This window comes from Gymnoscopelus microlampas, assembly GCF_963454915.1.
Source record: "Gymnoscopelus microlampas genome assembly, chromosome: 5".
Lineage (NCBI taxonomy): Eukaryota > Metazoa > Chordata > Actinopteri > Myctophiformes > Myctophidae > Gymnoscopelus > Gymnoscopelus microlampas.
The window spans coordinates 40,412,050-40,438,959 of NC_139942.1; the positions used below are offsets into that span (position 1 = coordinate 40,412,050).

General features: G+C 42.5%; 3 protein-coding genes across 3 annotated transcripts; all 3 read right to left on the reverse strand.

The window, feature by feature from the left end:
* Positions 1 to 257: 257 nt before the first annotated feature.
* Positions 258 to 3,899, reverse strand: LOC311046195 (uncharacterized protein). The gene is made up of 3 exons (XM_084058378.1): positions 3,848 to 3,899; positions 2,171 to 2,468; positions 258 to 1,497 (listed from the first exon to the last, which is right to left on the reverse strand). The coding sequence occupies exons 1-3, from the start codon at positions 3,888 to 3,890 to the stop codon at positions 1,329 to 1,331; spliced, it is 510 nt and encodes a 169-aa protein (XP_083914504.1). The 5' UTR covers positions 3,891 to 3,899; the 3' UTR covers positions 258 to 1,328.
* A 756-nt stretch (positions 3,900 to 4,655) lies between these two features.
* mcm6 (minichromosome maintenance complex component 6) lies at positions 4,656 to 16,354 on the reverse strand. The gene is made up of 18 exons (XM_084058351.1): positions 16,166 to 16,354; positions 15,351 to 15,497; positions 14,752 to 14,862; positions 14,340 to 14,427; positions 13,708 to 13,869; positions 12,559 to 12,724; positions 12,142 to 12,290; positions 11,093 to 11,243; positions 10,411 to 10,552; positions 9,388 to 9,529; positions 8,715 to 8,822; positions 8,147 to 8,302; positions 7,574 to 7,702; positions 7,320 to 7,484; positions 6,796 to 6,916; positions 6,134 to 6,325; positions 5,718 to 5,857; positions 4,656 to 5,421 (listed from the first exon to the last, which is right to left on the reverse strand). The coding sequence occupies exons 1-18, from the start codon at positions 16,261 to 16,263 to the stop codon at positions 5,314 to 5,316; spliced, it is 2,475 nt and encodes an 824-aa protein (XP_083914477.1). The 5' UTR covers positions 16,264 to 16,354; the 3' UTR covers positions 4,656 to 5,313.
* A 6,548-nt stretch (positions 16,355 to 22,902) lies between these two features.
* LOC311046183 (C-X-C chemokine receptor type 4-like) lies at positions 22,903 to 26,277 on the reverse strand. The gene is made up of 4 exons (XM_084058362.1): positions 26,158 to 26,277; positions 25,250 to 25,449; positions 24,335 to 24,618; positions 22,903 to 23,875 (listed from the first exon to the last, which is right to left on the reverse strand). The coding sequence occupies exons 1-4, from the start codon at positions 26,170 to 26,172 to the stop codon at positions 23,280 to 23,282; spliced, it is 1,095 nt and encodes a 364-aa protein (XP_083914488.1). The 5' UTR covers positions 26,173 to 26,277; the 3' UTR covers positions 22,903 to 23,279.
* Positions 26,278 to 26,910: the final 633 nt, after the last annotated feature.

The window sequence follows — 26,910 nt, forward strand, 5'->3', positions numbered from 1 at the left end:
AGGACCCCTGGGGGTCCCCGGACCCGACTTTGAGAACCAATGCTTAACGCTTTTTGAAAGTCCTGGAAAAAAAGACTTGCGCAACAAAAATCGGCAAGACACACCATCTCCGGTTTACTTCCCGTATCTGCATAGTCTCGCGTCGCTATCTGCGTGAAGTGGGCGGACGCCTTTTTAGGGCAGGTTGGCGTCCACCCACTTCACGCAGATAGCTACGCGAGACGCGAGACTTGATTTGTAATAAAATGTCACTGACATCACAAGGTATTCTTTATTTTACGTATGGTCCAGTATATTATACATACTACATACTTAATCAAACATTTTTTTTTTCATGTGAAGGACCCGCAAATTGATATGAATTTGGCCGCATACCTCCATCTGAAATGTAGTGCCTAAGGGCTCCCATAAGAAAGATTTGTATTTAAAACTTAAAATAATAAATTCAAAATGTGTCAAGATTCTTTAAAGATCATGGATAACTTGAAACAACTGGGAATCAAACCTGTGACCTCTTGGTACCCATACTGACCACACCTCCAAGCGGGGGTGTGGGGCCCCCCCCCCAGGATTTTTTAACAGAGTAGATGTAATTTCCAGTATTCTGGTGGGTTTGGGGAGTTTGACACTTTTATCAGGCTTTACTTACATAGGATCCATTAAAAAGTTAAAAGTAGCAATAAAAGAGCCATGTTTAATAATAACCACTAATTACTTAAAAATTACTATCTCTTTAAAATTGCATTGGACCCCGGACCACACTTTGAGAACCACTGCCCTACAACATTCCCATACAGAAGAATACAGCCGGTCACGTTTCAAAACAGAATGAAATGACCAAATATCTACAATACATCTCAGACACACAAAATGCAGTTCCACAGTACAAAATATATATTTGAAACAAAGGGAGGAAGTGCTGCCTGGGTTCAGTGGCTTTCTTAACAGGTGCTGTTCATTGAAACAGGTAAGCACATTTAAAGGCAAACAAAACAAGAAGTCCTGCTTGTGTCCAATGGTGGTGATATTTCTTCTATTGCACTCTTCCCTTCACACATATTTTCTAATTACAGTTGTAGTTACACCTTTCCTCCCAACTGTGCTGCAACAGCACAAAGTTTCCCACTCTCCTAAATAAAGTCAGTCAAAATTTGCCTTGCCTTGTAATTGTATTCTTGCTCTGTAAAGCACTTTGAGCTGCATTTCATGTCATGAAAGGTGCTATACAAATAAAGTTTATTATTATTATCATTATTACACCTCAGTGACACCATTTAAGCTGTGCTCCAAGTCAGAATCATTTCAGTGAGCTCATACATTTGGTCCAGTTAGGGCGAGTTAGATTGAGATTGATGATTGCGGTAACGGCTGCCTTCATACTCCCCTTCGTTTGACTTCTTAATCCTCTGGCGGACTTTCAGCTGTTTCAGACGGTTCTTGTCCACCTGTCTCTTGACCAGGAGGAAGCCGATTATCCCCGAAGGTAGACCTATTATCCTATTATGAATAAATATGGAAGGAGGAGAGACGTTAGTTTGTTTGGACAGCATAAAGTGTCTGTTTGTGTCAAGAGGTAAGGAACAGGACAGTCAACCGGTTATAATTAGCTTATTTATCATGTTCATGTCAGCCTCTAGTACTGATATGAAGTTGATCTTTCCTAATATATCCATTATCCAGTATTGCAGGTCACGTCACGTCTAACTAGTTGGAAGAGGCGATGAACCAGAAAAGCATAATGCATATCAAACTGGAATAGCTCGACTCAAAACATGTCAACATTGAAGACTGACATCAGCAAGTGTGGAGGAAAATAAATAGAATATGTGGATCTAACCAGCAGTGGTGGAAAGTAACAAAGTACATTTACTCAAATACTGTACTCAAGTACAATTTGCTTACTACATTACATCTAAAAAGCAAATATTGTGTTTTTACTCCACTATAATTATTTGAAAACGTTAGAGTTACTTTTGGTTGTTATTACAAAACCAATTCAGACCTATATATTCTTTGGCAATTTGAAAATAGCCGATCTACAAGCTCACAACACGACACGTCGACACATTGTGAGCTTGTGATCTTATACATTTGAAATGTGTAAATTTTGAATACCAGACTATTTCTACAATAGGGTATTGATAATTTTACGCGCTCCATCACTGCTCACCAGGCATAGCCAATCTTCATCATGGGGTTCTTTCCCTTTCGCTGGGGGATGTACTCAGGACCCTCGTCGTACTCCTCTTCTTCCTCCTTTGCCTTTTTGTTGTCATTCTGTGTGTCTGTTGTCTTCTGTGGTTCTGGCCTCTGTTGTTGGTCAGTCTTGGTACCAGCGCTGGATAGTGTCGGTCCAGATGACAGGTGGAGTGGGCGAGAGTGAGCTGCTAGGAGCCGCAAACACAGAGGCGACGCTGTGCGCTGACACCCTGGCGTCCACAGTAATCCACCTGACACAAGGTGCACACCTTCAATTGAAAGACACAACTGTGTTTGAGCGAGGAAGATCACTGTTAGCACCTAAACTCAGTGGTGGAAAAAGCACTCACATTTTTTACTTAAGTAAAAGTAGCAATACTGCAATATAGAAGTACTCTGTTTAAGTCCGTACTTCAAAATATACTTGAGTAAAACTATTAAAGTATTGGTATCAAAATGTACTTAAAGTACCAAAAGTAGAAAGTACTCATTATGTAGAATGTCCCTTTTCAAATGGCCAAAATGTATATAGGGCTGAAGTGGGTAATGTAACTAGTAACTAGTAACTAAAGTTTCCAAATAATTGTAGTGGAGTAATATTTGCCTCTGAGATGTAGTGGAGTAGAAGTAAAGGTACTGACAATTGGAAATACTCCAGTAATGTAAAAAGACCTCAAAATGTTACTTAAGTACAGTACTTGCGTAATTGTACTTAGTTACTTAACATAACTGGGAAGGTTACTGTTTGCACCTAAATTAAGCATAAAATGGGCCGGGTACCCGTCTCTTGACTTGTCTGACTGATACTGATGCGAGCCTGCAAGGACATAATATTAAGTTCATTATTGAGAAACAACGAAATGATACGAGTAACAGTAACCTAAGCATATTTCCATGACCGGTCTAGCCTTCAGTTCTTTCACATTAAATGTCACGTCATAACACTTATAAAACCTAGCCATGGATCCAAGACGGTCATCTGCCATGACCGTCATGGGTGAACTTCAACATAGTGTTTGCACTTTCTCCCTTTTTGGTCCGTACATCTACATAAACGTTCAGATTTCAAATATAAAGTACTTACTCCGTGGCCACGGATGTTACAATTATGTACGGTGCCTCAGAAGTACCCGTATCATCCCGTATTGTTCAATAAAAAGCATTTTAATCCGATTGGTGGCCATTTTCTCATAGTTATAACGTATCAGAGTGTAATACACCTTCCAACCGATAGGGTAGCGTAGTTGAAAGCGTATGCAGAAAATACGGAGAAAACGGCCACGGATCGGATTAAAATGTTTTTTATTGAACAACACGGATAGTACGGGTACTTCTGAGGGGCCGTACATAATTGTAACATCCATGGCCATGTGTTAAGAATATTATATTTGAAATCTGAACGTTTATGTAGATGTACGGACCAAAGGAGGAGAAAGTGCAAACACTATGTTGAAGTTCATCCATGACTGTCATATAATGACAGTCATGTATCGGGGCTACCCCAAATCGAGCTGTGCTTATTCGTATGACAATTGATTTGTAGCCTTCAGAAAAAAACGTCTACATCTCACCACAAGTTTATCTAAATTTCTATTTACAAAGTACTATTATAAATGTTTGACAGAGTAACTGAAGGTCTCAAAAGTACCTTTCTTCACCAACCCCAGAACCCTCGTACAGGGCGCCGCCATCTTGTGTTGTTTTGCAACTTCGGGCACGCATGCGCACTTGAGCAGAGGACTTTTCGTGACAGATCAAGACATCTGTCGCCACCTAGTGGATAGAATACAATTGGACAACTGTCTTCTGTTTTGATGCCCCCCAAAAAGGATTGAGTCAATATACTGTAATTATTACTACTATAAAAGACCAAATACTCGATTGTTGTTTAAAAACCGGACTCAAGACCCGCTGTGATGATATCCAAGCAGGAAGTAAACCGAGACGCCCTTGACAGTCTAGGGAGGTCAGGAGAATCAGTGGGACCGGATGATATCCTTGCAAGGTGTATACTTGGGTTGTAAAGTCAGCTACCTGTGTTCATGTCGCTGAGAATCGCCGATGGAACTCTACTGGCCTGGGGGTTCCTTTGCCCTTTATGTCGTTGGCTGCGGTGCTAGTGTCATTACGGTGATGTCAGTTGTATCCATATGTGGAGCAAGCGATGTCAGTCATGCCCAAAGATGGGGTCTATGATGTCAGTCTTTGGTAGGTCGGTTGTCTCCATATGTGGGGATCTTCATATATGGGGAGGTGGGATTGAATAGGTCACTTGGTCAGGATTGAATAGATCATTTATCCCCCTTTATGGGTTTCCGGGCATCCTGCCACGGTTTACCCTGTGGTGGTGTCCATTTATGGCTAATGCTGGCACGTATGCTCTGAACGTTCGCTACAAATACCATTATATATCAGTGTACATTAAAGTAGATGTACCATAAACCAGCAGGCAAATATAGACACAAACTAGTTTTTAATAAAATGTACTTTATTAAACAAATAAAACAGGCAAAGCACATCTAAGTACACAGGGAGGCAAGCGAAGCCACAAAAACCTGTACAACTTGGTAATGAAACCAACTCAGAGAGAACAGAGCATGTTCACAAAATGCTCATTGGGTGGAGAATCCAATCTCTAATGCAGTTTAAGAACCCACACAACAGTTGAGTTATTCTACTCCTGTATTACCCATCTGTACTTAATTCCAAAGTGGTGGAGTCACTGACATCCAAAAATGTCAGACAAAAACTAACCCACATGTAGAAGAAATAAAAGCAGCATATTTACAAGTCAGTGTGACTAAAACAAAATATCTTTGTTTAAAAATGAAAGTGGGCATAGTCTGACCTCTATATGGGAGAAAGGATTAACTCAAGAACCAAATATAAAAAAGATCTCAAATGCCAGTATTATGTATTCCAATTGCTACAGTACATATCGGCATTCAATAAAATCATATATGGAAATGTATTTACAAGACTTGTCTCGTATTCATTCAATGATGTACTGTAAGGGCCTCAATGCGTCTGAACCACTTCTGCAGGACGCTTTACAACACTTAGCTGTGACTTCAGTGCGTGACAAATCCTTGGTATGTTTACGAGTTTATTCTACTACTCAAGGGAGAAGTTAGGGTTCACAACCAGAACCACCTCATCTTCTGGACTCTCAGTCCGAGTTCCCTTCAGCCCAGACTGAGACAATTCTATCAGAATGTGATCCTACAAGAAGTAGAAGAACACAGATGCAGCAGTAGTTACTATGGATGTTAGAATATCTCAATTTGAAGCAACATTAAAAAGGGGAAACATGCTATGGTTTAACGTTTGTGATTAAGACAGACAACGGATTAATGTGAAATTGCTAATGGCTCATAAATTAGATCATACAACTGTACCCATTGAGTACAATATTCAGAACGGTTTAGGAAGCTGTAACCCTAAAAACACAATAATGATAATAAAAAGCAGTACCATGACTATGTATATTACACACCGTCAGGAGACAATGTACTTACATAGTGCACCAGTCTGTGGATGACCTTCTCTATCAACGCCTTCTTGTTGACAAGCTCCTCCTCAGAGTCGATCTCCGACTCTATCTCCTTCAAGTACCAGTTCACCACAGCACTCTTCTTCAGATCCTCCTCTTCGTCAGCTATGCACACACGAGACACACACAAGTTGGTAAAAAGCAGATGGTGAAACGTATTTGTGACAACTACAGCAACTTGTCAGAGTGATATTAAGCCTGAGTTATTCCTAGTTGCTCACCGGTGTCATGCACTGACAATCTACAAGCTCAACGCATCCTGCTGCTGCAACGCATTGTGAGCTTGTAGATCGTCTATTTTAGGTGCGGGACACAATGTGCAACCAAGTATAACTCAGGCTTTACAACTCAATGGGGAGAAGGGGGCATGGTGCAACTCACCATCCTCTGCCCTGCGGAGATGCAGCACCAGCAGGTTGGAGATGCGACGGTAGTCTGTGAATGACAGACGGAGAGATGGCTTGGGCTGGGTGCCCGGCTCGGCGTGGCCATTGACAGGGCCGTCAGCGTTGCCGTTCACTCCGTTGACATGTCCGTTGGCGTGGCCGTTCACTCCGTTGGAGACGACGGGTCCTAAACGTTGAAAAGAGGATGGTTGTCGGACTGATTTTGCAAGTCGAGGAAGGATTATGTCGTCCTGGTGCATATTGTGTTTATCACATCTCGTTAGTAGTCATTTGTGTCTTGTCAACAAATATTGGCATCTGTATTGTCTCTAGGCCTGTCACAATTACATAATCGCCTAACTGCAATTATTTCAGATAGTCGAAATTATGTTTTTACATAATCGTTATAGTCACTTCCATATTTTCAAACATTTTCAAAATTATTTCAATTTTTCCTTTTGAAAGTATAGTAATATAATTTGATAATGTTCCAAATTTGATAATGTTCCAATGTTCAACAACAGTTGTTTGGTGTGTGTGTGTGTGTGTGTGTGTGTGTGTGTGTGTGTGTGTGTGTGTGTGTGTGTGTGTGTGTGTGTGTGTGTGTGTGTGTGTGTGTGTGTGTGTGTGTGTGTGTGTGTGTGTGTGTGTGCCTACCAGTCTCCTCCACCTCTGCCTCCATGTCATCCTCTGCTTCCAGGTTGATGTCTGGCGTCTCCACTCTGATGATGGATTTGTTCAACAGACGGAAGGCTTCCTTCACGTGTTTGGGTTGAACCTGGAACCACAACGTACAGATCAGACAAGGATGGAAGTAATGCTGAAGCCATTTTGGCAACTGTCCCTCTTCTTCACACGGTGAAGTCAAACTTCTGTTTTGAAGCACATTTCAGCAGCAGCAGATCAGACAGGACAAGCAATATCCTATATTAAAATTGCCTAGAATACAAAAATTACATAAAGTAGGCGTAAACATTAACAAAGACGGAACATAAAAAACATTGAAAAATGACAATGAATATTGTGGTACTTCAGTGAAAAAGAACTATGAATACAAGCCATAGAAGTTAATCCTCATGTAAATCACAATTTAGATTTTTTAAGTTTGAGCATCTGTTGCTCAAACTTGGTGTGCACTTAATATCTGAACATATCAGCACCACTAGTCTTTCTTCACATACCTCATCACAGCAGTGCATGCGGGCCATACCCTCCGACAGGCGGATCATGCTCTCTAGCTGCCGCACCGTGATTCGCCAGGATGACTTGGACACACCCCCTGCACTGTCGCGCTGGCGGAGACGCTTGTACTGCTCCACGATGAACTCCTCTGATTCGCCGGAGATCTACAGATGGAGGGAGGTCATGAGCAACATTTTAATATCAACACTTTCTTTCCAGATATTGTATCATGTAAACTTGTACACACACTTACCTTGGGTTTGAACTGACGGGCAAAGAGCAGATATCTGCGTATCTCATCAAGAGAATACATTCTGTCCACAGATTCATCCAAACGGGAGTGCAGGTCCACAATACGCCTGGCGATGGCGTAGTCCGTAACCTAAAATAATACATTTAAGATTTGAACACAAAACATAACCTATAACATTGTATGCTAGCAGACACACACACACATCCATTTCTCCAACAAATCTATTATAAAGTTGAAGTTGTCGGCCTGTCTGTACACTGTATGTGCATGTTACTGTGTCTGTATGCATGTGTATATGTATGTATGTATGCATGCTATACATTTCACGCCCACATCTCATGTTGGATTGGGCTGAAACTTTCCATAGTGGTGTGTTATGATCGAGGTAAGGTGATGGACTGGTCAATGTTTTTTTTGTTTTAATTATGCAACTTTTTAAGACTTTCATTTTATACTGGAATTCAAAGGAAAGATAAATATATATACAATTTCATCCACGCAATAATGGTTACGCTACACCGTACGAGCTAAAACGGTAAAAGCTTAAGTGGTGAAGTGCACACAAACACGTACCTCATTGCAGTCATCCACCAGTATGAAGAAGAGGTCAAAGCGGCTCATAATAGGCGCAGAAAGGTTGATGTTTTGCTTTAGACTCTTGCTGCGGTCGTAGCGCCCGCCGATGGGGTTGGCCGCAGCCAGGATGGAGGTACGGGCATTCAGTGTGGCCTGAAGATGGCAAATGAGTAGGAAAACATATAAATACTCTAATTGTGTTCCTTGTGTAGCAGTGTAGCTCAGCCTGAAGCCCAAGAGCCAAATGAGTCCCCCTTGCCCTAGCGGGTTTCCCATGTGGGAGCCCGGGAACCCGGGTTCGAACCTCAGGTGTTAGACTAGCACGCGTCGATCATACAGAAACAGAATAAAGCGCTTTCGGACTACGAAATATTTCTTCTGAAAAGAAACCTTGTTTAGATAGACAGATATAGATAAAAGATATGTAAAAGTAAGTACAAAGGAAACTAAGATAATTAACAATAGTGAAAGGTCAGTGAACATGATATACACAACAAAGTGTTTGTTAAGCATCTGGAGTTGCATCACTGAATAATAAATTAACTTTTAAAGCCATGAAGCTTACCCTGACTCCAGCCTTTGTGATGCTGATTGTCTGCTGCTCCATGGCTTCATGGATGGCCACCTGGTCCCTGACCTCCATCTTGTCAAACTCATCGATACAACACACACCCTGGACACACACACACACACACACACACACACACACACACACACACACACACACACACACACACACACACACACACACACACACACACACACACACACACACACACACACACACACACACACACACACACACACACACACACACACACACACACACCAGTTAATGAAACTAAATCGATAAAAAAAAATGTTGACTACTCACTTTCAACATCTAACCCTCAGTATTATTATTTTGTATAATAGAATCCAATAATGTAGTGCAATTTGGTTTTGCAGCACACACACACACTTCTCAGTAACCATAGTGCCAATTAAAATACGTTTTCACAAGTAAATAAACAATACATTTAGTAAATGTGCGCTGATGTCGATGCTGAGATCAGAGTTCTGCTGGAGTTCTCTCCATTGATTTTGTCAGAGAAGAGACATGTGAAGCTCATCATTTCTACTGCACATTAAAAAAAAAAAAGAAGAAATAGCACACTACTTCCAGAATGCACAAAGGTTTTTGCTGTAGATATTGCAAAACTGTTTGCAAGAAGGCATTTTTATGGTGGAAAACTCACGTTGTCGGCCAGCATGAGCGCTCCAGCCTCGATGACAAACTCGTGGGATTCCTCGTCTCGGACGACTGCTGCCGTCAGACCAGCGGCGCTGCTGGCCTTGCCGCTGGTGTACACCGCTCTGGGGCTGAACTCCTCCACATGCCTGGACACAACACAGAGACAGTATTACTATCATCATGCATACATCGCTAGAAATGCTGTATTATTGTAACTATAACACTTTCATTTGTCAAATGTTGAAGAATGTTATTTTGCAGCTGGAAGTTTGTTGTGCCCATTTATTGTCAAATATTGCAATGATAACCAACTAGAAGCTACCTTGTTAAATAAAATCATATTGGTCAATTTTGCCAATACCAAGGTTAGACAGTTTCAGAGATGATAGGTAACTGCAGGTAGCCGTTAACTCATTTAGACCTGAGTCTTCATTCAGCAAGACGCCTATCTATGTTCCCCGGTTATCACCCACCACAGCACCAACCAGTTTATACCATCTGTGCATGTCAAAATATTAACTGAAATTTACAAATTTCTGAAAATATAATTGTCTTCAGAAATATAATTGTCCGAATGTTACAGGGTTTGACTGGAAACAGATTCCAACAAACACGGGAATGACTTTCAGTTCAATGTTCCTGTAGTATCAATGACCTGGCGACAACACAAACCATGATCACTTTCGATACAGGGTGTCTAAAAGCATAAATCATAAGTCTTCAGTTTGTCATTTAAATTGTTATGGGACAGTTTCAAAGTCACTCCCATTAAGCAGACCCCAACATGCATGTAAATAAAATGATGTACCCGTGCTTGAGCAATGAAATTGTCCAAGTTAATTCATTTTCAGGTTCCTCCATACAAGACATAGCCTTTGATAGTGACTATTAATCAGACAACTGAAGTTGTGTGTGGGTATGGGATGAAAGATGAAAGATGACGCAATGCCTGAATGCAGGTGCTGGGAGTGAACAGACTGGCCTATAGTTCCACAATACAGAGTGTGTGCGTGTGAGTGTGTCGTACTTGAGGAACTGGCTCTTGGCCGTGCTGGGGTCTCCTACAATGCAGACGTTGATGTCACCTCTGAGTGACGTTCTCTCCATGGTTGTCTTTGGAACGCCTCCAAACAGCATCAGCAGGACGCCGCGCTTCACCTCATCATTACCTGCACATAGATGTCAGCAATATTAAAAAAACACACATACGCTATGACAGACTGTGGAGCATACACGACCACAAATAAAGAATGTTTTATCGCTACAAACGTGGTAGACAACCTACTATTTTTGTAGAGACATATTCATGAGCGTGTATTAGCTTTAATAATCTCGGACCATGTGAATACAATTCAATGAAACATAATATATATTAATGGACATAGAGCTAGCTGATTCTCTCCATTTCCAGTGGACATTTATCAGTAACCTATGTCACACACACATATATATATATATATATCTCAAATGTGCGCTGATCTGTGTCAATACTGAGATCAGAGTTGTTGTAGTTCTCTCCATTGATTTTCAGTCAGAGAAGAGACATGTGAAACTCATCATTTCTACTGCACATTCAAAAAATAAAAAATAGCACACTACTTCCAGAATGCACAAAGGTTTTTGCTGTAGATATTGCACTATGATCTGTCACTGCAAAACAGTTTTTTGCATCTTAAGATGGCTGCATGGCGATGCATCTTTGGCCGTACCATGTATGGTAGGGAAGAGGCTGGTACACAGGTTGTGGTAGAGGTTCTTATCCTGGCTCATCTCAAACACCTTCTCCCACTCTTTCACAGACATCTGGCTCTTAATGCTCTCTGCCGTCTGTTCCTCCTCACGCAGCTCCTTGCCGCCAAACTGCAATTCAATAAACAACACACAAACACCTATGGGAAACCTGCAGGATGTTCAGATACATTTGGAATGCTTGAATGTACATGGGGGGTTGTTTGTCTTTTTTAGTTTAGTTTATTTTTTTCCCAGTCGTTTACAGTCTCAGTTCAGATTTTTTTTCCGAATACAAAACATACTAAATTCATCAAAACATTTGCCTCTTTTTCCTTTTTTCCTTCATTACTTATTTTACAGCCATTGACAAAACACTACCCTTGTCCAGTGAGTGCACGTCAAAAAGGTACATATTTTACGCTTATAAAATGTGTTTAAAAGTCACAAGTGCCTGGCGTGGTCTTCATAGCTCTTCATGGTCTTTCACCTAGCTTCTACTCCCTCATGTGGCAGCAGAAATCCTCAGACACAGACACTCTGTTTTATTGGTTGTATCTAGGTCCAGGTTAGTGACTATTCGTGGCCTTTCAGATCAAAGCCCCCAGGCTTTGGAAAAGCCTGCCTGAGGAGCTCAGGTGAGCCTGCTCAGTAAGCTCTTTTTGAAAACCAGTATTTTGTTTTTGTTTCGTTTTTTCACAAAGGGTAAAACATTAATATAAAATTGCTTTGCGCTTGCTTTACTGTCTTTAGAACATGCACATAATATGGTCCCCAACCCCTTTGCATTAGGTTTATTCTACAGTTGTTTTTTATCTTTTTCGATTACATTTCTTTGTAAAGTCTTTGCAACCTTGTCAAGAAAGGTGGCATATAAATAAAGGATTATCATCATCATGATTAGGGGAAACAATATGGCAATCCACAGGAACAAAAATAATAAACAAGCTCAACCCCCTCTCTGCGTGTGTGTGTGTGTGTGTGTGTGTGTGTGTGTGTGTGTGTGTGTGTGTGTGTGTGCGTGTCATACCCGTGGGTTGGTAGGGGCCACACTACAGGCCAGGAAGGCCAGTCTGTAGGACAGTTCTCTGACCCCCAGGGCCTTCAGACCTCTCAGACCCTCGGTCTCGAAACCCTGTCCACCTCCTGCAACACGGGAACTGGTCTCTGCGCGCACACCTGCACGCACACACGCACACACACTTACTTATTAGTCTGTTCATATGTCTGCTTTGTTTGCATGTATTGCACATTTATTGTAAATAAAAAATGAATTCTACCAAACGTTGCAAAACAGTACTATCACCATTCAGTTGCTTCACTCACACACACACACTCCTCATTTATTTGTTATCAAGAAAATTGACATTTTCCCTGACTGCTTTCTCTTTCAATCTTCTTGTGCAAGTGAATTTCAACCCATTAACTCCAAGCAGTGAGGCCGTACCAGGGGTGCTGAGTTGCGACACGTCGGGAACCACAATGAGGGTTCCAGTGAAGTCGCATCGGTCTCCGGCCTGCGCCGTCTCCACTGCCTCCGCCCTCAGGATGATCTCCAGGGAGCGAGGGATGGAACCACGGGGCAGCTCCGCCTGGGTCTCCTGGATACGCACCTGCACAAAACCAACACACCCATACACAAGGTTAATATACTGCATTATTAAACAGTTGTTCTATTTATAATATATATATAATATGTAAGTCTTTATGATGGAGCAGTTCTCTATATGTGCCAACTCATGTCTGTGTACCTTTGCGTGCAACCATACGCTAACACACACACACACACACACACACACACACACACACACACACACACACACACACACACACACACACACACACACACACACACACACACACACACACACACACACACACACGAACCTGGAATCACTAATCAAATGCAACATTACACACACACACACACACACACACGCGATACTGGCTAGCTTATTCCCTTAGTAGCAAAGATAATGGAAATTATAGCATTTTGTATCAATATTAATGGACATAGAGCTAGCTGATTCCCTCCATTTCCATTACCGTTTAAAAAAAAAAAAATCTAGCAAATGTGCGCTAATCAGTGTCAATGCTGAGATCAGAGTTGTTGTAGTTCTCTCCATTGCTTTTCAGTCAGAGAAGAGACATGTGAAACTCATCATTTCTACAGCACACAAAAGAAATAAAATTAAAAAAATTGCACAAAGTTTTTTGCTTCAGATAATATATTGCACTGTGATTGGAATCTAGTTCATTGAAAAAGTAATTGCTAGAATAATCGCTAAGAACACACACACACACACACACACACACACACACACACACACACACACACACACACACACACACACACACACACACACACACACAGTGTAATAGGAAATCCAGCATCAGAACTACTATACACAGCTATTTAATTATCTTAAAACTATTCTGGAGCGAACAGTCTGCCAAAAAAAAAGTCTCTGTCAACTAAGAATAGGATTTAAGTAGTTATGGGAGTACATCCTCTCTCTCAAAACAGATACAAAAACAAGACAAAACACAAAGTTCCACTCTGTTCAAACAGACACACACTCTATCACTCCCCTACCTTCTGGAAGTCGATGAACTTGGACTTGTGTGTGTCAAGGTGGAAACGAGAGCGGTTGTTGCAGACGGGGTTCCTGCAGACGGTGGGTGGGGAGTATTTGAACTGCTGAGGTACATCTTTGATGATCCCCTGGCAGTCCATGCACATGAAACACCCGCTCACCTGCACAAGCAACAATGAGTCAGTATACTGGCAATCTGGCATGGTAAGAAACCACAGGCAACATTTGCCAAGGCCTGCCAAGGACATTTGGGCACCTCGATGTAAAATTGGCTATTTTGTCCAAAATGTAAAAAAATGTACTATTTGAAAAATGGTCTCAAGTCAAGTACATGATTAGAACAATCAACATGCTTAAACATTCGACAATTAAGGTTAAATATTGCTCTTTCTGTTAATTAAAAAGAAAGAAAAAAAACACCAGGTTAACCAGTCAACATAAACGCCTACGCTTAATTTATACTCCATCACAGGTGTGTCACTTGCCAAAAAGGACTTATCTAAAAGCTAACAACGCATCGCTAGCTTGTAGATTGATTCTTTTTGGCAAGCGACTCCGTCATACTACAGGGTATGTATGGATTAGGGTTTAGGATTATCATGGATCTATTCAGGGTACAGATGTGTCTCACCAGTTCAGGGTGCACTGGGTGTGTCCGCACCACCTGGCCACTGATCCTCACCAGGGTGCCGATACGCAGAGATGACAGCTCGCGGATCCTGTCAATCACACACGCAAAAGATCACATGATCAACCCATTGTTACCAGACACTTGTTTTGTGTTGTTCTAAAAATAATGTATTGATCCAATTCAGTACATAATTGTTTTCCTTCAGAGTATTAAACTTATGTTTAACAACTTCATAATTAACATGCTTTAATTAGGCTGCTGCTTGGGAAGGGTATACTTACACCGTTATAATCTTACAAATCTCTTATGCCACAAAAGCATTCGGAATCATAGTTATATGAGGGCATATTACTGTAGCTATATAAAGTCACACATGCCCATTACGATAAGCATGACTTTAAGTTTATCTTACTTGTGTCTGGTAGGCAGGTCCTCGATGGCAACGTAGAATTCTTTGTTAAGAGGAACATTCCCATGATCTCGAGCAAAGTTGCGCACCGACAAACAAAGAAACGGGTAAATTCTGAAAACAGAGACATCGATTCCTGTTATTCATCTACAGCTGGTCAATCTGGAGTCTATGATGCATCCATTGATTTATTCACCATTAAATATAATAGCTGGCTGGCACACATCTATTACATTATTTATTGTGAATTTAGGGACATTTGAGAACCTGTCCTTTAAAACGTATCACCATTATTAATGTTTTAACTATAAAATCAATGGCAGACACTCTTGTGCTGTGTGTGTGTGTGTGTGTGTGTGTGTGTGTGTGTGTGTGTGTGTGTGTGTGTGTGTGTGTGTGTGTGTGTGTGTGTGTGTGTGTGTATAAACAGTTACTGTACGTCAAGAAACTTTACATGCAGAGCAGGTTGAGATGCCTTTAGAGCTGAATGTATAAGGCATATTGCATTAATATGTAAGACATATGAGTACAAAATAAATCCTTAATACACAATATAGGCCAGGCTATGATAGCTGATATTTTTTTAGTCCACCCAAAGTTACCTGTAGAACTCCTCCTGGATGGTTGTGGCCAGCTCCTGGTTAAAACACTCCAGGTCGGTAAAGCTGACGAGCAGAGTGTTCCTCTCTGGCCTGATCAGCTCCTCTGCCTCCCGGACATACTTCACCTCCCCATCCCCTGTCTGGAACCTGGACGCACATAATGGAACATTGTGTCAGGGCTGCCAACCCTCCTTGATTCCCTTGATTTCAACCACATCTCCTTGAATGTAAATTTTCCTTTATTTCTCCTTGATTTGGTATCACAAATAACAAATAAGACTATGTAACTCTCTCTTCATTGGGCTATACATGGGGCAATACAATGACATGTATTTTTGATATGTATGCTAGAAATGCTTCTGTCAAAAACCAATAAACAAATGTTTCAAAAAAATAAAAGGGTCTTAAACTGCTTCAGTCAAACGAATTTTCTATAGGCCTACTTTTCGCGTTTTAATGGATAACATTTCAAAATGTACCCATCATTTTCCAATGCTAAAAGCAAGCCTAATAAAACACCAGAACACATGAAATTACATCTCTGATCGCCAGACCCAGACCCCCCCCCCCCCCCCCCCGTGGATGTTGGCAGGCCTGCATTGTGTGCATACAATAGACTCCTCAGTGTGTTCATCTATGAATTTGTAACTCTGAACGTGTACAAATGTAACAAAATGGACCCACATTTGGTTACATTAACTTACATTTGTCCACGCGCAGAGTTAAATTAAGTGAATAATTGTACTGGTGAGCATGCCACCATGATGCAGCCTGAGCCCGCACAGAGAACAATAACACGCAATTTTTACACTTACTCCTCCAAGAAAGCCTGGAATAACTTCTGGCATTTCTCGCCCAGCTCGTCTTTCACCATTTGCCCCGCGTTGTCTACCGTCTGTGTGTTCAGATCCATGCTGAAATAGTCAACAACTTAAATATAAAAGGTATAAAATGTTGAGATACTTTCTCTACAGCACGTATCCCGGTCTTCCTCTTGCACTGCACGTTGTGGGAGGGGGAAGGAACACAATGTTTCGCGCGAAAACCGACACCACGTGACGTTTGGCGCGCCGCTGTTAACCAATGGGGTCTGGTAGCTTCGTGTTCATGCAAACACAGTTGGTGATTCCAACCAATCCTATGAGGCTAGGCAGTATTACGCAGTGGTGTAAAGCAACTAAGTACATTTACTCAAGTACTGTGCTTAAGTACACTTTTGAGGATTTTTTACTTTACTGGAGTGTTTCTAATTTTACTTCTACTCCACTACATCTCAGAGGCAAATATTGTAGGCTACTTTTCGCTCCACTACTATTATTTTACAACTTTAGTTAGTTAGTTAGTTAGTTAATAGATTTGTATTATTATTACAAAACATGCATTAACCGCTTCAGCCCTATCCATTCTTAGGCTATTTGAAAATAGCCGATCTACAAGGTCACAACGTGTTGTGAGCTTGTAGATCTGCTATTTTCAAAGCATTTTGGAAACTTGTGAACTGGGACATTCTGCAAAAGGAGTACTTTTACTTTCAGTACTTAAGTATATTTTAATGCAAATACTTTTGTACTTTTACTGAAGTATTTTATTATTTTAAGTACCAGACTTTTATTTGTAAAAGAGTATTTCTAAATTGTGGTATTGGTACTTTTACTTAAGTACAAGATGTGAGTACTTCTTCCACCACTGGTATTATGCCAATCCACTTTCCCGCGATACACTTCCGACTGTGTGCATTTGGGAGAAACCATTTAACATATTGTGCATTTTGTGCGTGCCAGTGCCTCGTTCAAGTTTATATCAGACATCTTCTACTACTTCTGTTATTGTGAAAAATAACAGAAACACTTTTTTTCAGTACCCACGTGACGTCTTGCTGAAATCTGTAGGGTGGGTCATGGGTGGACCATAGGGGGGTGGACCATTTTTTACAATCTAGGGTAGAACGGAATTGCATAGTGTAGTTACCTTGGGAAACCACTGGAGGCTGCTGTTTATCACTGAGACGAAGTGAACTGGTGTATCATGGTCCCATAATACTGTAATGAACATCTGGATAACAGTCTTACTAAGAGAGAGATGGATATTGCTGCTTAAAAGTACATCTCGTTGGATGTCTCTTTTAGCCTACAGATAGCAGGTACTGTCTGAGGAGCCATGACAAAATACTTTTTATTATTGAGTATCAGTACACAAGATCAGATGTAACAATACATTAACCTTCTTGAACCTTGGATGGAGGCCAATGGGGCTGCACCATAGAGTTAAAAAATAAGGGCTGCACCAGCAAGGCAATGGATTGGTTCAGGACAATATCAATTTCAAACCATTTTAAATCCCTAACAATGTGAGGAGTATTATTGTGCCAAGACAACTCAAAGATGGAAAAAATATTAAACAACATCAATATACAGATATGAATATGAATACTAGAAAATGTGCTCCTCGGAGCACAAGTCTCCGCCAGCAGACCTGTGCTATTTTAACCAAAGGAAATCACTTACCCTATCTTTAACCATAGTTTTCTAGGAATGTTCTGATTCTTAGATTAGACCATCTAAGGATTAGAACATGTTAGCTTGGCTGACATGTTCAATCAGCCAAGCTAACATGTCCAATGTTAGCTTGGCTGATGGCACTGATGTCACTTCAAAACATGTAAACAATGTTTTGAATTGACACCTATTTATAGGGCTCTATTTCGTCATGCGTCTCGCTAGCCAATCAAAGCACACCCTTTCAACATATTGTCACGTGTCACCAGTGCCGGTTTAGACTCCACAGGGGCCCTAAGCAGGATACAGGAAAGGGGAAGGGCGGTGGCGAAAAAAGACGCGGGTAAAAAAAGACGAAAGAGAAAAAAAAAGACGCGGCTAGGCGGGGCCGGGGGCCCTACGCAACCTGCGTAGTGTGCGTATAGGGTGGACCGGCTCTGCGTGTCACATGAAGCTTGACCAATGTTAGCTCGGTGGACACACGGAAGGACGAGAACGAAAACAATAGTCTCCTGGCGGAGACAATGAATATGTGTATAAGTGTGTACTTTTTATTGCACAATTAAAATATTAGACTCGAGGTTCGGGCCTTCACACCTAGAGTTCAGGCTGCTACGCGGCCCTCACACCTATGTCGCACCGGTGATCTGACTGATATGCCCATATATGGAGATCTCTGTATCTGTCAGTCTTTGTCTCAATTATGCCCATATATGGAGATCTCTGTATCTGTCAGTCCTTGTCCCTTTAAGGCCCATATATGGAGATCCCTGATGTCATCAGTATATGCCCATATATGGGCATGCCCCCTTTTGTGCCCATATATGGAGTTGACTGATTTGTTTGCTGATGCCATGACACCAAGCCACAAGAACCGCGGTAGAACAGTGAAGCTGAATATTTTTATATCCAGTATTATAATTAATGCCCCCCTCCCCAACACCCCTTTGCTTTTGTTTTTACAAATTGAACCTGAACTAACTGTCCTCCAAATTCTCAATAAGAATTCATTCCACAGGATTTTCTGAGGTCATCTGTCAGCCATGCGGCTTTTAAAATCACAGCGTTTGATCTTCATGTGTCTGTGGCTGTATGATGATAACTGTGGCTCTTTTTCAGCAGAACAATGATTTTTCTCTCTCTCTCTCTCTCTCTCTCTCTCTCTCTCTCTCTCTCTCTCTCTCTCTCTCTCTCTCTCTCTCTCTCTCTCTCTCTCTCTCTCTCTCTCTCTCTCTCAGACCCAGTCTGAAATGGTGTTGGGGTCAGAGCAATACTGTCTAGAGGTGAGACCACCTGCTTTCTCATCCCACTACTTATCCATCTGCTGAGAGCAATACAAATAAACCCCCCGACAGGCTATTGGTTTCACCTGTCACATTGTATTCACCCACCAGGAAGAGAGCAGGAAGTTGTTGTAGGCCATTTGGATACGGACCATGTCTCTCTCTCTCTCTCTCTCTCTCTCTCTCTCTCTCTCTGTCTTGATCTGTCCTGATCTCTGGTGTTCCCACAATTGTTAAGCAGCAGGAAGTTCAGCCGTTCTCCATCTGATTCTGACATAGAACCTGGCCATCTGCGATGTTTCAAACAAACACACATACACACACACACACACACACACACACACACACACACACACACACACACACACACACACACACACACACACACACACACACACACACACACACACACACACACACACACACACACACACACACACACACACACAGCCACAGCCACCCACCCACGTACATCCAGACTCAGTATAGGCCAGGGGTTGCAGTAGCCAGTCCAAGAAGCAATGGCTTCTGAGTGGAAGTTCACTGGTTCAACATGTTCGTCAGCGCTTGGGAAAATCTAAGGGGAGGAAGTAGATGACAAACACTCTCCCCTGCCTCAACAAGTCAAGAGCCCCTGAGCAATGCACTGAACCCCTAACTGTTCCAGTGGAGCAACTCGATTGTAATCTTACAGCAGGTAAACACGCAGCACGTACACAGGTTGTAATGATCTGGGTTCAAGTATGGGTCATGATTTGCATGTCATGTCATGTCCGACTCCTCGTTATTCCCTTAATTGTTTTCCCAGCCTCTTATCCACTGTAGCATCTAATAAAGCAGAGCTGCCTCAAAACAAAGAGACAGTGTGGAGTGGAATGGGTAGCACTAAGACGCAACCACGTTACTGCTCATGTATACTTTGTCGCACGACAGTGTCGCTCATTGAAAGTGACTAACTAATGAAACGAGAGACACCATCATACAACTAAATATAAACTAGGCCATTGGTAGGTGCATGTGTGTGTAAGTAAGCTACTCTCCCATGTGGAACCACTAACATATTTTATAAATTATCATTAGCATCCCCACACACACAGGACACAGTACACACAGCACAGTACTACCATGCCCACAGACCCACATGCATGCAGAAGGCACCAAAGAGCCACTTTATTGGTGCCAGAAGGGGAGAGAAGAGAGAGGAAAGGAGAGATGGCGTCAGATCAAATGAAATAGGGGTGGAAGAAGATAAGGAATAGAAGAGGATTGCAAGCTGAATTGAGTGGACAGTAGGGAGGTACAGACTGCAGAGAGACTGGTTATTATCAAGTGTCTTTTCCCCTGTTGTAAGCCTACTACAGTATTGTTCTCACACTTGTCTCATTTGGGATTTATTGAATTAACACTCTGTCGACTAGTATTTTACTCCATTGTTGCAAGACACTGATGAATGCTGGAAACACACTGGTGTGTAGTGTTTGGATGTCACAGTTTGAAGTGGTGTTCATAATGTACTGTCTATTGTATGTCTTGCACTGCCTGCAAATCTTTAGACATACTATATTGCTTTAGGTTCAAGGTTCAATGTTTTTTTATCGTCACATTGCAGCGGTGGGCCTATCATAGAGTCTCAACAAGTGCGGACAAAAAGAAAAAATGCAAAATAAAGCAAAACAGTAAAAAAGAAAACAAAAGGAACACTTTAGAAGAAGTTAAAACATCATATTCACCACAATCTTGCTGTGTCCTAATCCCCTGAACCAAAGTCACTGGGCTTGAATTCTGACCCATGTCAAAGAAGTACAAATGATGCCTATTAACTTTAAATCCAGCTATATCTATATATAATTTTACCAAACTGTTCACCAGGTTGTGTTTGTCAGGCCATAGCTGTTTGTTTTTCCTAAAATGAGCGGGAGGAAGTCCTTCCTGTTTTGAATGCAGTATAAATAGCAGGGATATGTGTGCACTGTAGGTGTGCCTGTGCATGGGTGCTGTATGCATGCTGAACATTTGATCTCCATGTGGCACTGATGGGTTTATGTGTGATGAGTTTACGAGTTTATGTGTGGTGAGTCAGATAAGTTCATCAGACTCATGTACTCAGCGCAGTGCTGTCATTGTTATGTGTATGACATGTAAACAGGACGGGACTGCGTTAAGGTAATACAAACGTCTACATGCAGGGTTACAGATTGAAGCCTTCATTGAAGCCTTCTTTAGTTGTATTGTTTTCTCTCTTTGTCTTTCTTTCTTTCCTCTTTATCCTCCCACTCTGCTCCAGGAAACGGGGACACAGTAAACTTCCAGCTTATGTTTGTCTCACTTCCAGGTGGAAGTAGGCTCAGTGTTTGTAGCCCGTGCGTATAAGATGCTGGGAAAATGGACTTAGTGACCCCCCCTCCCCCCTTCTCCCCTTGAGCTCACACCTCCTCACTCAACTGCATAATATGCAGCTGAGTCCTATACCACCAACATGTCATAAATCTATTACACACACACACACACACGCACACACACGCGCGCGTGCGCACACACACACACACACACACACACACACACACACACACACACACACACACACACAATAGGAGGCCTCCGTTGCACTGACTCACACACACCTGCCCCAAGACGTGTCACAAGTCAGAAAACACCAGAAGGTTTCATTAGATGCCTTTTCAGAAAAACATAACAAGTGCATTCTCTGGATCAGTGGATACCAGTAGTGACTGTGTGTGATTCTGAATCATGGCGAGAGGGCGATGATAAAGTTGATAAGGGAAAACACACAAGAGCACATTTCTAGAGACGTGTTTCCCCACGTCAAAGTTCAATTTAAATGCTCATATCTCTACAATATGCCACACCTAGGGTAAAACAAGTATTATGTGGCCAGTCAAGTAAATAAACAATTTGCCCAAACCTCAGGGTGTGCTGAAGATTGAGTGAAATTGTATTGATACCACACAGTGAAATACCCAGTGCTAATATATCCTTTTGTAACTCTGAGGGTGTACAAATGTAACCAAATGGTTACATTTGGTTACATTGTAACCAAATGGTTACATTTGTGGTTCTCAGACAGTTAAATGAACACTGAGGGTTTTACTGTGCACTTATTTGTGAGCCGACGGAAGGGAGATTACAGGCATTACTTGTGATGCAACGCTTCTCATTTTCTTGCTACTCTTCACAGTGTGTCGTGTAATGTCATAGGACTGGAAAAAATTAATCTTGTCTGACAGAGAGGTGGTCATAGTTAAAAGTCATTTCAGAAGGCTGGAATGATATTTTATCCAGGTGTCAAATGTACCACACCAAAACAGAAAGGGGGCGGAAACTAGAGTTGTTGCGATACCGATACCGTTTATCGGAAAAGCTGCCGATACTGCCTAAGGTACTGGTATCGGTATCTGTGAGTATGCCAGTCTATGCTAGTCCAATACCACGTAATTTATCACTTGATGATATTTCCTTTACGGTAAACAATTATTTTGTATTTTGAATGCTTTAGTTGATGTTGCACAACGGTTTTATGCTCTTACTGTACTTCTTATTTTACTAACATGTGGCTGCACTTTAGCAATTATTAATGGAATTGTTATTTATTCCTATATTTAGGCATTGGTATCGGATCGGTACTCGGTATCCACCGAGTTGTGGGTATCGGAATCGGAGCAGGAAGTAACATCTCTAACGGAAACACATTTCACTGAGGAAGTGAGCAAGTTATTGCAAAAGAAGTAAACAAAATAGGTGTTTTCACTTTTTTTTATTAAAAACATCTTCAACAATAGACAGCTATGGGGGTAGCATCCTTGAAAATACAAAATATTTACATTATAAACTTGACTATGAGGGTGAAGACGAGTCATGGGCCAGCAGACTGTTCCTCACTCTCTCAGACACCTTGGGATAAACATCCTTACACACATGCACACATGCACATGCACGCACGCACACACACACACACACACACACGCACACACACGCACACGCATGCACACGCACACACGTACGCACACGCACACGCACACGCACGCACGCACACACACACACACACACACACACACACACACACACACACACACACACACACACACACACACACACACACACACACACACACACACACACACACACACACACAGTTAGCTGGAGTGTAAACTGGAAGACTCTGATTCTGTAGTGGTGGATGCCCCGGCACGTCTCCTGGGTAGAACCTTCAGGCTGGAGGCGCGACTTAGAGCTAGTGCTCTGCGGGCGGAGGTTTTAAAACCTGCTCCCAGGAAGGCGTACAACAGTGGGTTCAGGCAGCAGTGTGCGTAGGCCATTGGCTCAGTCACGGCCAGCCACACCTCCAGTATGGATTCCAGGCTGCAGTGCCTGGGCAGGACCTCCAGGCGCATCAGGGCGTCCACGGAGATGCCCGCTCCGTAAGGCAGCCAGCACAAGAAGAAGCAGAGGACCAAGGCCACGGTGGTCCGGACGGCCCGGCGCTTCTGCCTCTGACCCCCCAGGGGGCCCCGGGTCAGCCTGGAGACGATGATGCAGTAACACACCAGCAGAACCAGACCGGGGATCACCAGGCCCGACAGCACCAGCTGGAGATGGAACACCGCGACCCAGACGGGTCCGTTGTTCTCCGGGTAGAGGCGCTGGCACACGGTCGTCCCCTCCCCCGCTGTCGTGGTCCGGGCAAATATGAGGTCGGGTACCGCCAGCAGACCGGCTGGCAACCAGGCGCCTGGAGGGAGGGGGAGAGAAAAAAGGTGTGAGAAATGGGAATGTATAGTAGGGGAGGAAACGACAAGGTCACTTAAGATCACTGAGTTCAGAACGTAGGGATGAAGGATGCATCCATGGGGAAAGAGGAGGAGGAGATTGAATGAGAGGAAGATGAGGAACTGTGTGTTTTCAATTCAATTCAACAAATTGTCTCAAGACACTTTATAGAGCAGAGACCCGACATTGTCCCACCCTGAGCAAGCAATGTTTGCGACAGTGGCGAGAGACAGAGAGGGAGATACAAGCACAAAGGTTTTGAGGAGGAAGAAGTGTGGATAGATGAGAGGAGAAAACAGAGGGAGAAAGAGAGAGAGAGAGAGAGAGAGAGAGACAAAGAAAGAAAGAAAGAAAGAAAGAAAGAGAAAGAGACACTGAACGACAGAGAGACACGCACTGAGAGAGGCTGGGAGACACTCACCCACATAGACCAGCTTGTGGGCCAGTAGCTGCCTCAGACCACTGGTCTTAGTGCCAGTGGCTCGGACCACGGCCAGGTAGCGATCCAGGCTGATGAAGGCCAGGATGAGCACGCTGCAGTACAGGTTGACCGTGTAGATGACATGGACGCAGACACACGTCACCGAGCCAAAGCTCCAGTCGGCCAGCGCTGCATCCACGGCCCAGAACGGCAGCGCCAGGACAAACAGGAGGTCGGCGGCTGAGAGGTGCAGACGGTACCGGTCTGTCAGGCTGCATTTGGACCTGTATACACACATACACACTCATAGTTAAATCACAACAGTGGCCTGGAGGTGCAGCTGGTTAAGCACATTAAACCTGCCGTCCCTATTTTGGCACGTCATTATAGGCAAGAATTCTTAAAAACCTGCTTTCAAAGACCTGAGGCCGATTAATACATTTTCCCTAAATCCTAATGCTCAAAACATTTTATATATTCAAAGATTTTTTTCAAAAATAGCAGATCTACAAGCTCATAGCACGGCCAAATAAATCTTAAAATGTCACAGGCGCTTTCCTGGTCTTAATGGGTTAAAAAAAGAAAAGAAAAAAAGCTTTAAAAAAAACTTATTTTCAAACTAACTACCCAACTCACTTGAAAATCAGTTATGTTTTATAAGGGATGCGACTAAGTTGCGATTATTGCATTACGAATCGCAAGCAGACTTCTGTCTTCTCTCTCTCTGTACTGTTCTGTACAGTATAATAAAAAGTAAAAATAAAACATCTGTCTAACTCGCCATCAGTAGTCGTACCATCCATTTCTCAACATCACACACAGGTTTACTGGTAAAAAAATAAAATAAAACTAATCCAGGAACGACAAAACCAGAGTAAAATAGTCAAATCCTGTTACATAACACAACGTCCTAACCTGCGCTGGCAGCCCAGCACCATGACCACCAGGCCATTGCCGGTGATACCCAGGGTAAAGATGAGGGCGTAGACCACAGGCAAGAAGACCTGCTGCAGGTCACGGGTCACCAGCTGCTCCGTCTCACAGGGCTCGTCCAGGTCCAGGTATCCGGAACCGGAGCCTGAGCCTGTGTCGTTGAACTCGTCAAAATAGTAGTGCTGGACACGAAAAGGGGTGGGCAGAGGTAAGTGAAGGTAGTAGGCTCTGCATGAGGCCACGGACCCCTATTTTGATACAAAGGTTTTTGTCTCTGGGACCCCAGTCTACGCTGTAAAATCCTAAGTGTTAGTTTAACTGAGAGAGTGTACAAATGGACCAGTAATCCATTTGCACACTATCCGAGTTACAGACCTGTCAGGGTTCATTTGGTTCCTAATCCTATAGTAACTATCAATCATGTAGCTGGGGACCCCCAAGGACCCCTGGGGGTCCCCGCACCCCATGCTGAGAACCAGTGTAGTAGTTTACAGACAGAGAGGAAAGGGCCATCACAATGGGTCCTGAGCACAATCGTGTGAATTGGCTCAGTTCAAATAAAGGATATGTTGATATGTCGGTCAGATAACTATAAACATAGTAACCAAAAAAAAGAGGGGAAAAAAGATAAATACATTTGAAATAATATACTGTATACATATAGTAATATGCAAAATTGCATATACATAAATACGTTTAAAAACATAATGTAATAAAAATAAAACATCTATCTATCTATCTATCTATCTATCTATCTATCTATCTATCTATCTATCTATCTATCTATCTATCTACAGGTGTACCTATAAATATTGCTGCCATGCACTGTTTGTTAGTAACTGTTGCACGCCAATATCAGAAAAATAACATGTCATTAGGCAAGACCTTACCTCATAATAGGACATGATGGAGATGTTCCCTCTTGCACTTCTAGTATACAATATATCCCCCAGCTGAGGAGTGAAGTGAAATATCTATCCGGCGGGGTTATATAGACTCGGACACGCTCCTCCCCTAAACACTCAACACATCTGTGATCCTGCTGAAACGTTTTTCCTGTTTTCGAGGTGTCAGGTGCTGATAGTGGTTCTATCGCAGGATACTGAGCTGTGTGTGTGTGTGTGTGTGTGTGTGTGTGTGTGTGTGTGTGTGTGTGTGTGTGTGTGTGTGTGTGTGTGTGTGTGTGTGTGTGTGTGTGTGTGTGTGTGTGTGTGTGTGTGTGCATTGCTTGTATTGTTTAGGCCCCGTGGCTCCAGGTTTGTGAGAATGAGGATGTATCGGTTGAGAGAAACAAGGCTGATGAGAAAAAAACAATGCCTGGGGGCCCTACAGTATATGAAGAGCAAAAAAGCAGATGTTTTGCATGTAAATACGTTGTGTGCAGTAGTGGCTCTCTGTGAAGCTCATGGTCTGTTGAATCAGAACAGTGCTACTGCTGCAGCATTCAACGGCTCTCAGTGGAGTGTGAGAACACTTATCCCTCTTGTGTCATCATCTAACGTGATGTGTGCAAGCATGTATATTATTGGGAGGGGTGAGGGAGAGTAACGCAGATAGAAGGAGAGAGAGAGAGAGAGAGAGAGAGAGAGAGAGAAAGAGAGGGACAGTGTGTGATATTCTGCAAGTGAATGTGAGGTGATGGT

Excerpts from the sequence above, each read along its gene's own strand:
- LOC311046195 (XM_084058378.1), bottom strand. The coding sequence starts at position 3,890 with ATGGCGGCGCCCTGTACGAGGGTTCTGGGGTTGGTGAAGAAAG. Across the intron at positions 2,469-3,847 it reads TCTGGGGTTGGTGAAGAAAG|GTGTGCACCTTGTGTCAGGT; the intron begins GTACTTTTGAGA and ends TTTCAATTGAAG. Across the intron at positions 1,498-2,170 it reads ATGAAGATTGGCTATGCCTG|GATAATAGGTCTACCTTCGG; the intron begins GTGAGCAGTGAT and ends TATTCATAATAG.
- mcm6 (XM_084058351.1), bottom strand. The coding sequence starts at position 16,263 with ATGGATCTGAACACACAGACGGTAGACAACGCGGGGCAAATGGTGAAA. Across the intron at positions 12,291-12,558 it reads GTCGCAACTCAGCACCCCTG|GTGTGCGCGCAGAGACCAGT; the intron begins GTACGGCCTCAC and ends GTGTGCGTGCAG. Across the intron at positions 7,703-8,146 it reads TGGTGGATGACTGCAATGAG|GTTACGGACTACGCCATCGC; the intron begins GTACGTGTTTGT and ends GTATTATTTTAG.
- LOC311046183 (XM_084058362.1), bottom strand. Across the intron at positions 24,619-25,249 it reads GTGCTGGGCTGCCAGCGCAG|GTCCAAATGCAGCCTGACAG; the intron begins GTTAGGACGTTG and ends GTGTGTATACAG. Across the intron at positions 23,876-24,334 it reads CCACAAGCTGGTCTATGTGG|GCGCCTGGTTGCCAGCCGGT; the intron begins GTGAGTGTCTCC and ends CCCTCCCTCCAG.